At 41.2% G+C, this 12830-nt stretch overlaps 1 protein-coding gene across 1 annotated transcript in view; it reads right to left on the reverse strand.

Annotated features, from left to right (window-relative positions):
- Positions 1-12830, reverse strand: part of OTUD4 (OTU deubiquitinase 4) — a 39447-nt gene that overhangs the window by 5250 nt on the left and 21367 nt on the right. Inside the window, exons 11-19 of the mRNA XM_024126606.3 lie at positions 11826-11920; positions 10660-10760; positions 10376-10562; positions 6406-6568; positions 3460-3583; positions 3103-3158; positions 2505-2579; positions 1421-1559; positions 658-918 (exon numbers count right to left, since the gene is read on the reverse strand). Coding sequence (XP_023982374.2) covers positions 658-918; positions 1421-1559; positions 2505-2579; positions 3103-3158; positions 3460-3583; positions 6406-6568; positions 10376-10562; positions 10660-10760; positions 11826-11920 — 1201 coding nt within the window. The remainder of the gene's footprint in view (positions 1-657; positions 919-1420; positions 1560-2504; positions 2580-3102; positions 3159-3459; positions 3584-6405; positions 6569-10375; positions 10563-10659; positions 10761-11825; positions 11921-12830) is intronic.

Genomic DNA, 12830 nt, shown 5'->3' on the forward strand with positions numbered 1-12830 from the left:
GACATTAGCCGGTTACCCACAGACACAAACATCAAACCACTGACTTAATAAAAGAAAATTATCCACAAAAATCCAAGTAAAGAGCACAGAGAGTCACTATATTACTCCTTCAGTTTTTCAAATAGGAAATCCTGCAAACTAAACTTTCTTTAAAAAAAAAAAAAGACGAATTTAAAAAGAATTCCTTAAAAAATATATACTATTGCATGCAGTGCTGTAATGACAGCTATTATGTATTCTATTCATTCTCCTCTACAGTTTTTTCATGGATGAAGTAACATGAGTAGTTCCAAACACCAAACCACTGATGTGAAAACTCAGTACTGTTTAGTTATCTGGTTAGTAACACTATTAAGATTTAATTCAAAATGGTTTCAGACTGTTTTTGAAAAAATGACAGGGGCAGGGGAGTAAGGGGAGGGGCTGCTGCTATAAATAATAGCTTATATATTACTAAACATATAAAAACACACACCAATCAAACAGAAGCTGAAACAGGAGTGATGAGTGACTAACAGCTGAATCTCTGCTGTCCTCCCCAAGCAAGTCCTTTGGCTTACTCAGCAACATGACCTCTGTCCTCTACTTACATTTCTCACTGAACCTGTATCAGTACTTGATAAATAAAATCAACTTGAACTCAGAGAAGGAGCTCACCTTTAGGCAGGTCCTCCCCAGTGTGACACAGTGAATAAGGTGGTGCAATGGCTCGATCTCCCTTTTCGTTACAAGGAAACCCAGGATAGAGTGGGTCTTGGTAAAGGCTCAGTGTCTGAGGCAAAGGCATCAAGGGCTGGTTAACGGCCTGTATTGACACAGGAACTGGAGAGGGTGTTAAATGAGCTTGGGACACAGCAGAATCAGGTCCCGTGGTCAGAGTCTGTGTCACTGACAAAACAGGAATTTGAGCAGGGACACCTACAAAAGAAAGGGAAAGGAATCAAAAGCTATAAAGAGGTAAAAATAATTCTCTACAAATATGTTTACATTAAGCTAAAAGATGAAGAAATGCTATAAAATTGTATAGCTAGTAAAACGGTGTGTGTTGAAGCAATCTAAAGAAGTACTAATGTCAACCAAACACGCTCCTGGACACAAAGGAGGAAGTAAGCGCCCAGAAAACAAGCTTTGAGTCAGTACCTGCTAATAACAGCTCTTATGAACAAGACACGGAGCCTGGCAGAGAGCTGGCCCATGGGGGTGAAAACTGTGCTGCCAGCACTGGGCAACCAGAGCCCACACAGCCGCTGAGACCGTGAGGGCGTCCCTCAGACGAGCGCCACGGGAAGCTGGAAGCAGAGCAGCGCTGGGGGCTCCACACACCCGCTTCTGCCCGGAGGTCAAGCCCACACTCAAGAATTTCAAGACTTGGACAGCTTTTGCTGGTTGATTCACTGAGCTTTTAAAATTTTTATCTAACCTGTTGGTCCAAAAGTTGTAGGTTCACTTGGCCAGGCTGGCACAGTGGCTGGTAAAGAAGGCACGGCAGGAGTTAGATGTACCTCTGGAGACACTAGAAGGGGAGCTGGATTGGACAGACACACATGTTCTGCTGGCTTCTTCAAGAAGAGGGGGTGGAAAAAGACAAGAGTTCATTTTGCTTAACACTAATTCAACCACCACAGGTACCTTTTACACACCTGTGGTTTCTACATAAATGGTCTTTCTCTGGTCTTAGAAATGAAAGAAAAAAACACAGTAGCTGAAAATTCCATACTAACAAATGTGATCCTAACCAGTGACTGCCCACCAAAGTCACAGAAGTCACTGGCAGGGTTAGAAACAAACTACAACGCAACTTGAACACAATGCTTTTAAGGCAAGAAAGCAAAATCATTGAAATCACCCTGAAATTCATGAGTTTAGAAGCTCCTCACACAAAGACTTAGCATAAAACTATACACTTTCTACCTGACATGAAGGATGTTAACTGAAAGACAAAGGATAAGAACCTTCTCTACTCCTGTATTAGATCAAGAACCAAAATAATCTGCTAGAACTCAGGTTCCTTCATCATTAAATCTGTAAATTGGTGGTATTATTGCACTTTAGATGTGTATTTTTCTAATCTCTTCAATCATTACATTCCCTCCCTTCTATGAAATAACTGTTAAGCATGCAGAGTTGTCTAACGCTTCTTTAACGTTTTGAAATAAAACAGAAATTCATAATTTCCCTTCAAAAATCTCATTTTCAAGCCAACTCACCACAAAGGGAACACAAGGTGCCAGATACAAACTTATTCAAAATCAATTCAGAAGGATGGCTTCTATGTCCAGACAATGGTGATTATAAAAATAACATTCCATTAAAACTTGAGAACATTCTAGACTAACCAAGAACAGAATGAGAGAAAAATCATAATTGTATTCCAAATTATGATACTAGATAGAGTAAATTCTCCCACTTCCTGTATTTTCTGTTTTTTAATGATGACAGTAAGAGTTAAGATTAAGAAACCCAAGGAATGGAGCATTCAGTGTCAAATGCTACAAGGTACTTACTTGTTCTGTAGGAGGTGGGCACTCTAATTTCTTTGATGGTGATGTAATTCTTGAACACTTATCATTGCTAATATTCTTTGGAAGCACCAAAAAAAAAAAAAAAAAAAAAGCATACTTTTGCATTTCAAAGACCCACATTCTGGGGTAACCACGGCCGCCTTTACAGCTCACCCTACCCGCACCTGCCTGAACCCTCTGATGACAAACTACTCTTTTCCATTGTACCTGGGCTCCAACAAGTAGGGGATTTTGCCTCCACATCTTCATCACATCAGACTACTGGGCAGTTTTTATGGGGGGCATGGTTTCAAAACAGCACTTTTCCCGTAAAAATCTCAGTCTACTATAGAGTAATGGAAAGTAAAAGCTAAGCTATGTTCCACCAATTCAGATAGGTCATCATAAGGTACCCTTGAAGAAACGGTTATAATTTGCGCGTGAATTCTCCTCAAGCACTGTAATTTTTTCTCAATTTTCTTCTGCTTTTCTACTTCCCTAACACTTTGTTATAAAATGATGAAGTCATCTCCACCTTCTTCTACACTATCACAATGTTAAGGAAAAAGAAAGAGATGCAATTAGTATTTAAAACGTTTACCTCCAGTGTGCCTGGCTCGGGCTTTTTATCCAAGGGGGTATGTCCATGGACAGAGTCTATAACAGATCAGGATAAAAAAGACGGCATCATTCACTAGTTAGGTGTGAAGACACAACTATAAAACGTGAAGACAGAGAAAGCCGAAAGTACCATTTGAACCATGTTTAGTCAGTGGATAATAGAGTTTTCAGAATAACACAATGTGCTTTATTTTAGCTTGAGTCAATGCTTCTCTACAACAGTGAGACGTGACAGTACATTGCTTAATCATTTAAAAAGTAAGTTCTTTTCCCCATGTCTGACCTTAAGCCAGAAACAGATCTCTCGCATCTGCTTTCAAATGATGAAATAACATACCTTTATCTTTTCTTTCTTCGGTGTCCATTCTCCGCCTGCTTCCTTTTCTATCGCTTCCATGTGCTGATTTTCTCTGGATGCCTGGGTTGCTACTCTGAGAAGCTGACTGGCTGACTGATGAGCTCTTAAAATAAACAAAACCCAACACTTTGGGTTAAAGATTTACTCACAAATGTATGAACAAAATCTTCTAATTAACCTTACTCTTCATACATCTAACTAATAAAACTCTAAAAATTCATAGCCCTATCTTTATACTTCCCAAACTACAAAAAAAATAGGACCTAGGGTTCATATTATATACTCTATAGTAATCGGCTTACTAATAAGGCAATCAGACGCTTGGCTTAAATTAGTATGAAGACTTCTTCGTACGCCCATATTTCAGGAAGCCACCCTTACCAAACCTTCACTTTGCAACTTATACTTCCATTCTCTGCACAAAGCCTTCAAAAGCAGCCATAGCTGAGCCACAGCCCTTGGTGGGGGAGAAACACCCAAGTGCAAACGGGCAGATACAGTGCACTGGGACGCGAACCACTGACATGCTACTGACTGTCAACAAATCCCCCAAGCTCCACGTGAGCTCCAACTTCTAACTGGTGAAACACGGGGACTGGAATAAGTCTGGCTTCTCAGCTAAATCACCACTGAAGGTCTCTCCTCTTCTAGCATCTGTGAGTAAATGCTGCACACGGCTGAGAAGAGGGCCTCAGCCCTCTGTGGCAGGCGTTTTCTAAAAGACAAACCTGAGTTGCTATCAAGTCCAAGACAGGATCAAATGCCTATTTAAAGACAATGAGTACGAAGACCCCATTTTAACAATCAAACAATTTCACGATCTATTCCCACATTACAGTAGTTGTTTCTCCCTGTTCACTAACTGACAAAAGGACAAAAAGCTGTGAGTAGAAGCTTAAATGATTTGTAGTTTTTTATTTTCTAAATATTATGGGAAAATAATATATCACAGAGATAAATATACTGAGACTAAAGACCATGCCTAATTCACATATGAATTTGGGCACTTCTTCCAGTAATTCCTAAACTCCAATCCCTGTGCCAGACTGAACTGTATATATACTGTTCCAGGTCAGCTGTTTTCAACTGAGCATCTCATACCTCTGAAGGATCCCATGGAGGCCAGAACACAAAAAATTGACTGTGTGGGGCTTTAATGTTTTATACTGGTACAAATATACATACCTATATACATATTATACATATCGATATACATATGTGTGTATATATATATGCCAATATATGTATCATATATATTGATATATATATTGGGTAGCATCCTGTAACATTCCATTTTGTTTGTTTAACCCACTGTTAAGAAAGTGTTCCAGCCACCACTCTCCATCACAGGTCATTTGGTATCACTTACCGATATTTCAGACCATAGGCACAGGGCGCCCAGTGCCCCCAAACTCAAGTAGCTAACCCTTGCCCTGTGCTGCCAGTGACCCCTCCTCACACAGCATTTACTTCACTCTACGCAAGAACTGTTTTTCCCTTCTGCCTCCCCCAAAAGAAGTAAGAAACTTAAAGGTAGGGAACACTTGTCTCATCAGAGAAGCATCCATCACAGCCCAGCGTCTGACACAGGGAGCAAGGGCAAAGCCACAGGGCTGCATGTACTACCACCTCCAACAGTGACCACTCTGAACAACAGCTCTTATTTGTATGTACTAGGTTAATCTTGTCCTGGTATGTTTAATAGGGAACACTGAAAAGAGTTTCCCGGTTTTACAGATGTATCTGGTTAACTGAATCATGAACCTCTACTGCTTAGGGAAAGTTACTGGTTTTGGCTAGCAAAAAAACAAACGAGTTTTGGTTCAAAAGAAAATACTAGGGCTTCCCTGGTGGCGTAGTGGTTAAGAATCCGCCTGCCAATGCAGAGCACACGGCTTCAAGCCCCGGGCCAGGAAGATTCCCACATGCCGTGGAGCAACTAAGCTCGCGAGCCACAACTACTGAGCCCACAAGCCACAACTACTGAAACCCTTGCCCTGTGCTGCCAGTGACCCCTCCTCACACAGCATTTACTTCACTCTACGCAAGAACTGTTTTTCCCTTCTGCCTCCCCCAAAAGAAGTAAGAAACTTAAAGGTAGGGAACACTTGTCTCATCAGAGAAGCATCCATCACAGCCCAGCGTCTGACACAGGGAGCAAGGGCAAAGCCACAGGGCTGCATGTACTACCACCTCCAACAGTGACCACTCTGAACAACAGCTCTTATTTGTATGTACTAGGTTAATCTTGTCCTGGTATGTTTAATAGGGAACACTGAAAAGAGTTTCCCGGTTTTACAGATGTATCTGGTTAACTGAATCATGAACCTCTACTGCTTAGGGAAAGTTACTGGTTTTGGCTAGCAAAAAAACAAACGAGTTTTGGTTCAAAAGAAAATACTAGGGCTTCCCTGGTGGCGTAGTGGTTAAGAATCCGCCTGCCAATGCAGAGCACACGGCTTCAAGCCCCGGGCCAGGAAGATTCCCACATGCCGTGGAGCAACTAAGCTCACAAGCCACAACTACTGAAGCCTGCGTGCCTAGAGCCTGTGCTCCGCAACAAGAGAAGCCACCGCACCGAAACGAAGAGTTGCCCCCGCTTGCCGCAACTAGAGAAAGCCCACGTGCAGCAAACAAAGACCCAACGCAGCCAAAAATAAAATAAATTTTTTTAAAAAAGAAAATACTAAACTTAAAGTGGGATAACCAATTTATTACTTGCCTCAACTCTGCCACCAACTAGAAATATCTTTAGACCTCACCTTACTCATGAAGATGAAAAGGAGGGGTAGCTGCATAATCACCAAGGTATCTTTCAGTTTAAAAACTATTAGTCTACCATTTAAAACTATGGCTTAATACAAAAACTATATTAAGGAAGACTTCTGAAGGATAACTTTTAAAAATCCCTTTTTATATACATACGGAAAGGGCTGGGAAAGCCTGTTCATCCCTGTTCTGAATCTCATAGAGTAAACGAGATTCTTCTATAGCTTGCTTCTCTCTGCGCTCTTCTGGAGAGAGGCCGAAATAGTTAGATTCTCGAGTCGTGGCATCAAAATCCTCAGCTCTCTCACGATCAGGTTTCCTGTCAAATAAAACACTCTCGTCATGGGGGAAAAAAAAAAAAAAGACAAAATGTACTGAGTACCTAAAATAATATAAAACAACGCTTTGAGCAATTCAAATATTTGACCAGTTTAGCTACACTGTGACATTACAGAACTTTTAGCTGCCTGATTAATGTTTAGGAAACAGAAGCCCCTGGAGCATTAGACTACATTTCAGAGTCAAGAAGACAAACTTAAAATAGGATGGAAAGAAAAGAAAAATATAACTCACTTCCAAGTGATACAGGAAGGCATAAATGTAAGCACTGTATATTTTCTTTACGCCATATTCCAATACTTTCATAAGAATTCTCTTTCAAAGGAAAGGGAAGGTTAGTAGTTTAGGCCTCAAAAGCACTCTAATTTTCTGTTCTAAGTAAAGGACAACGATCAAAGAGACACCACGACCACCTTCCTGCTTTTTAATGACACTACCAAGGGAGGATGAAAGGTGAAAAGAAGAAAAAAATGCACCAGGCTAGATACTAACTACAGATAAGACTGCTGTCATTTCAATAACTTTGGTCAAAGAAGGAGACAAAAAAATTCATGAATAGAGTCTAGTAGCCTAAAACATAACCTTAGCATTTTTATATGAATTAAAATTATTATATGCAATATGAATACTATTTCTACACTTTGTCTAATAGTACAACAGTGGGAAATGAAAACCCAAAGCCAACAGGGAAAATATATTGAAGAGATGCAGCTCCCTAAAAAGAGTGGGAAGGACACAACTGATACCATCTGATTTTCCTACCTCTGAAATAAAGAACAGCCATTTCATGTCCTCGGTCCCACTTAAAATCACATCCTAATTCCAATGGGGCACATGTCAACCCCAGAGTATTAGGGAACAAAACAGGGGAACAAACCTGGACCCTCAATCTTAGACCAGTCCTTCTCAAACCCCGGTGGTGAAAGACTCCAAAGGTGACTCAGCTAGTGCCAGGAGTCTCCAGAAAGTCAATACTCCCTGCGCCCCATCACCCAAAGCCCACATCTCACCCTCACGCGCCACAGAGAACCTTCCTATCTGAGCCTAGTGGGAGGGGAAATATTCAGCACGGACACGTCTATCATTTTCGGCACCTGCATAACGAAAGCATACATGGCAATCCTGCTTGGTTTTTGTTATACTTTGTTTTGTTTTCCCCAAAGGAAGAGACAATATCAATGAGAAAGAAATTTAAAAAGCGAGAGATCACGAAGGTCTCATGCCCAACATCACTGCTCTTTTTATTCTATGAGAATTGCAAACTAATGTGTTAAATATTAGAAATGAAGTCAAGATAAATTCTAATGGACTTAAATCAACTGGAGTGTTAGCTATAAAATTCTAAATTCTGACTAGAATTTTTTAGAATCGTACTTTTCATATTCAACCATCAGCAGTCTCTAAATTTAACACACTAGTAAAATTCATTCTCACTCCCACAAGCTAGAAGGCTTACTAACTGCAAGTACAACTACGTTCGTACGTAATCAGTCACAGTGTCAAAATTCTCCAAAGCTTTATGTCTATGTACTCTCCACTGCCTTCTGCCATCAAGTGTTTTATACACCAAGTAATAGGTAGCTAACACATAAACAAGAAAAGGACCACGTCCGTCTGATCATTCTAATTCCTAACAGACTGGACAAAACACAAGAAACACACTGGATAAAAACTCAGTTTGTGGTAAACAAAAGTGTATTTAAATTAGCCATTTGGTAGTCTGTGTATGTTTTTTTAAAACTTTAAGACATTAAAGAGTATCCTCTGTTCAAGAGAAAAAAAGGCTCTTCTAGTGGACTAAAAAATGAGAATTTTATTAAAAAAAAAAAATCTCATTTCTGTCCATGACCTTCCTATATTGACTTCACATTTTTAGGTTTCCAAAGCTAATATTCAAAGTTAGTCCTCTTAGGTACTTTGCCTGTACTGGGTAAGACACCGCCAGATGCTAGTAGAGTCTGGTCAATGCGCGCACACCAGACTTCAGCCACAACTAGGTGATTTAGTGACATAAGTGCTATCTGTTGGGGGAGGCTAACCCACCGTGGGCCCCGAATGTCCCTGCACACTGTTGCTGGTGTGCCAAGAACACGCAGCCCTGATTACTCCGTGCCCAGGCCATTTCTCAGGGTCGTGTATCTAGTGACCACCCTTGAGGGATGAGGGAATTCTTCTTATGATTGATTTTTAATCATCTGTTCTCATTAGAACTTTTGGATAACTGGATTATGAATACATATGTACTTTTTACGCACATATAAGCATCCCTTCAAGGATACACAAGAATCTGTTAACACTGGATGCCTCTGCAGAGGAAGCTAGACAACTGGGACAACAGGGATAGGAAGGAGAAATATCAGAACAAACTTTTCAGTGTTTTGGACTTTGAACAATATCAATTAATTTACTATCTTGAACAGTTAGCTCAATTAAAAAGAAAACTGTAATGGATGTGAAGTACTGGTATTTGTTATGAATTGAATTGCATCTCCCAAAAAAGATACGTTCAAGTCCTGACCCCTCGTATCTGTGCATGTGACTTTATAAATAGGGTCTCTGCGGAAGTAATCCCATTAAGATGAGATCATAGCAGAGTAGGGTGGGCCCTAAACCCACTGTAACTGGTTCCTTACTAGAAGAGACACAGACACCCAGGGAGAACACCATGTGATGATGCAGGCAGAGACTGGAGTGATACATCTACAAGCCAAAGAACGCGAAGGACTGTGGACAACACCAGAAGTAGGAGAGGCTTGGAACAGACTCTCCCCTAGAACCTTCAGAGAGGGCACGGCGCTACCGATACCTTGATTTCAGACTTGCCACCTTCCGGACTGTAGCTTTAAGCCAGTCTGTGGTACTATGCTACCACAGCCCCAGGAAACTACACAGTATTGGTACCATGTCAGCCTAAGAACCTATAACTCTGTCTTAAAGATGTTACATAAACCGTCTTTAATGACAAAATGTTAAGTACGTTCCCAAGAAAGGGGAATGCCCAAATGCCAAAAATAAAGAAACTAAAGACCAGAGCTTTAGCAAGCACGTAAGCAGATGCTACAGCTGTTCAGATGATCGGGGAGATCAAGCTTGGATGGGGAAGGTGAGCCACAAGCACCCACAGGAGACGTGGCCAAGTTCACAGGAAGAGGACAGCCTCCACTTAAGACACACCTTCTCAAATAAAGCTCCTCCAAAGAATATAAACTACTCTATAGCTCCATAAGCTACTCCAAGGAAGGGCAGATTAGGGAAAAATTTAAATCCACGGTACAGGAAACTATGACCCTGAGGTTCGTCTGCCTCTGCATATTCAGTCAGAAGGCTGGGAATTCATGATCACAGCAACCTGTTCAGTATTAGACACATTACAACAAACAATCCAAATTTGTCGGAACAAAGTAAGCTGACCATTTTGGTTGATTTAAGTTCCTATATAAAGGGGAATATCCTCACCCTGCAAGGAATTAGGGCTGCAGTTTGGAATTCAGTATTTAACACATTACAAGCTACGGGAAAACTCTGAGGTGCCAGGTTACGACCTAAATCATTTGAAAAAAGTTATTCGAAAACAAAAGATGTCTGACCCTACCAAATTACTTTGATTTGTTTAAAGAGAGTTATAAAGAACTAAAATCCTCACGTTATTCTATCAACAATACTTTTAATGTCACGCTGCAGACAAGTATACGAACAAATATTGTAACTTTTTAAAAGCATGTGACACAGAAAGCAAAAGAGATGCTTCTCACTTAGTTTCTAGCTCTCCTGCCTTCGGGACGGTTACCTTGTGGCCTGTGTGGGTGTCCTGCTCAGACTTCTGTGCTCACTGGAGGGCTTCTGAGACTGCGGCGCTGCAGAGTGGCCGGGGGGCGCGCGCTGCCTCAGCCCCGGAGGGTGCTGCAGGCGAGGTGGCAGCGCGGGCGGGGCTTTGCCTGGCTTCGCCGGGGCCTTGGACCCTCTGTAGTCCGCGTCTGTGGCAAGAGCCAAACTGCCTCGTAATCTTCCCATTACAGACACCCCCAAGCACCGTCCCCTCCCCAAAGAGAGGGTAACCTGGCGTGCTCCTACCACAGTGGAAATTCTGTCCGGAGGGAGGTTTTTTCATCTTCTTCCCTGCCACCGTGTTCCAGCTTTCTGAGGAAGGCAGTCTGAGGTTCTTCGGGGAGAGTCTTTAAAAGGAAGGAAAAGACTTGCAGTAATTTATCATGCTCCCCCAAGACTATCCACTTAAGTATTCTGCATAAATATTTTACTTTCAGTTTACCTAAGAATTCCCAGGTTTAGTTCTTATACTAAAAACACATTAAAGTACAAAGCATTTAGCAACCCAGATGTAACTCTAATCAAATATGATGACATAAATCAAAAGCACATTTTTTAACCTACAAGGACAGAAGACTAAAAGGCTGTAACCATAACCTAAGCAAAAGATTAGATAAAGAAGGAAAGACTATTATTCTGTGAGATGTGATGAAAGTACTGCAGCTAAGGACGGGTAAGGGAGGAGTCTTTACTGTGTTAGAGACACACAGAGGCATCTATGTGTCTATGAGAAATGGTGTGATGTTTGGGATTTGCTTTCAAATATTCTAATTCCACTCGCATCTTTTTTAAAGGGGTTAGGGAGAAGAGATTAGAAAAGACTGCCTAACCTGCTGTTAGCTGTTAAAATAGGGTGATGGTTACACTGGGGTTCACTGAACTATCCTCCTCACATATGTGTATGTTTGACATTTTCCACAGTAAAGTTTAGGTGTGATTTACTACCTTTTCCTCTAATAAAGGCAGCAGGAACTGAAACAAAAGTTGATCTAAAGTAACACTGCATAATAGCAAGTATTTCACTCCTCCATCAGATAATCATTTACTGAAGACTGCATGCAAGGCAGCAATGAATGAAATTAGAAATGAATGTGGTCCCTGTCCTCCAAAGTCCCCACTTCACAGCTACAATACGGTTGATTTTCCAAATTGCCTTAGTGAAGAATGGCACATTTTAAACAGTAAGCAACAAAACAAATATTTTTTATTTAAAATACCTTAACACGGATAACACTAAATTTGAACTCAAAACTACTTTTCTACAAGATCTAGACAAATATATTTCTCTACACACAGGCAATACATTTAAATGAATTTGCAAATACACAGGGACATTTAGAAATGCTCACGATTACATTAGGCTAAGTGGAAGAGACGGTGAATGAACACCTTAGCTGAAGAGGAGTACATACTTCTTTCCAAGTTCTTCGACCAAAACTGGCCCGTTCTCAGAGTGAACCCCTTGAAAGTCTGCATTAGAAAATTTTCCATTGTGATCCAACCTAACCTGTTGAACGATTCCGCAAAGAAAAATCAGTCACCTGATTCTTTCGCATCAACCATCAGTTTTTAAACTGTTACTTCATTTTCAACTAAAGAGAAAATGAACATATATAGTTAAAAACAAAACCAAGTTCAAAAGGTACACAATGATATTGTCTCTGACCTCCCAGACCTATGTACCTCCATCCAAAATACTTTTCTTTGTTTACTCTTCCAAGTTTTTTCTAAATTGTCTTGGTTCTGAAGGCAGGGCTGTGGCACCACACACACCAGGATTCCAGGCCCCGCTTTTCTACTTACCAGCAATATGACCTTGGGCAAGTGACTTATCTCATGCTTCAGTGTCCTCATATGTAAGATGGGGCTAATTATAGTACCTACATCATAGGACCCATGGAGGTGGAATGAGGTACACATGATATATATAAAGGACACCAGCCTGCACACAGCAACCACTCAACAAAGGAGAACAACTATTATTAAAATCACTATTGTCCTCTCACTTTTCCAATATTTAAAATATTGTCACATGTAAATGTGACCTTTTTCTCCCTAAAAACAGATCCGTCATCTCTTCTCTGACATACAATTGGGTTATTACGTAACAGCAAATCTTAACTGGACGATAAGCCTTTAGGTCTCCTCCTGCAGTCAAATGGCACACACAGCACAGGGCACTGCTAACCATGCACTGGGAGCCTGATGGACACAGCCCTGCGTGAAGCCACCTCCGCCTTTTTTATCAGTACAGTTGGCCCTCGGCGTCCGCGGGGGGCTGGTTCCGGAGCCCCTGGATGCTCGACTCCCTCATGTAAAATGATACAGTACAGTCAGCCCTCCACACCCAGACGCGGAGGAACGGCCAACTGTGGATCAAAGTCCTCAAGTCGAGGTTTCGTCCTTCAGTCCCAGCA

The sequence above is a fragment of the Physeter macrocephalus genome, chromosome 7 (genome assembly GCF_002837175.3).
Source record: "Physeter macrocephalus isolate SW-GA chromosome 7, ASM283717v5, whole genome shotgun sequence".
Lineage (NCBI taxonomy): Eukaryota > Metazoa > Chordata > Mammalia > Artiodactyla > Physeteridae > Physeter > Physeter macrocephalus.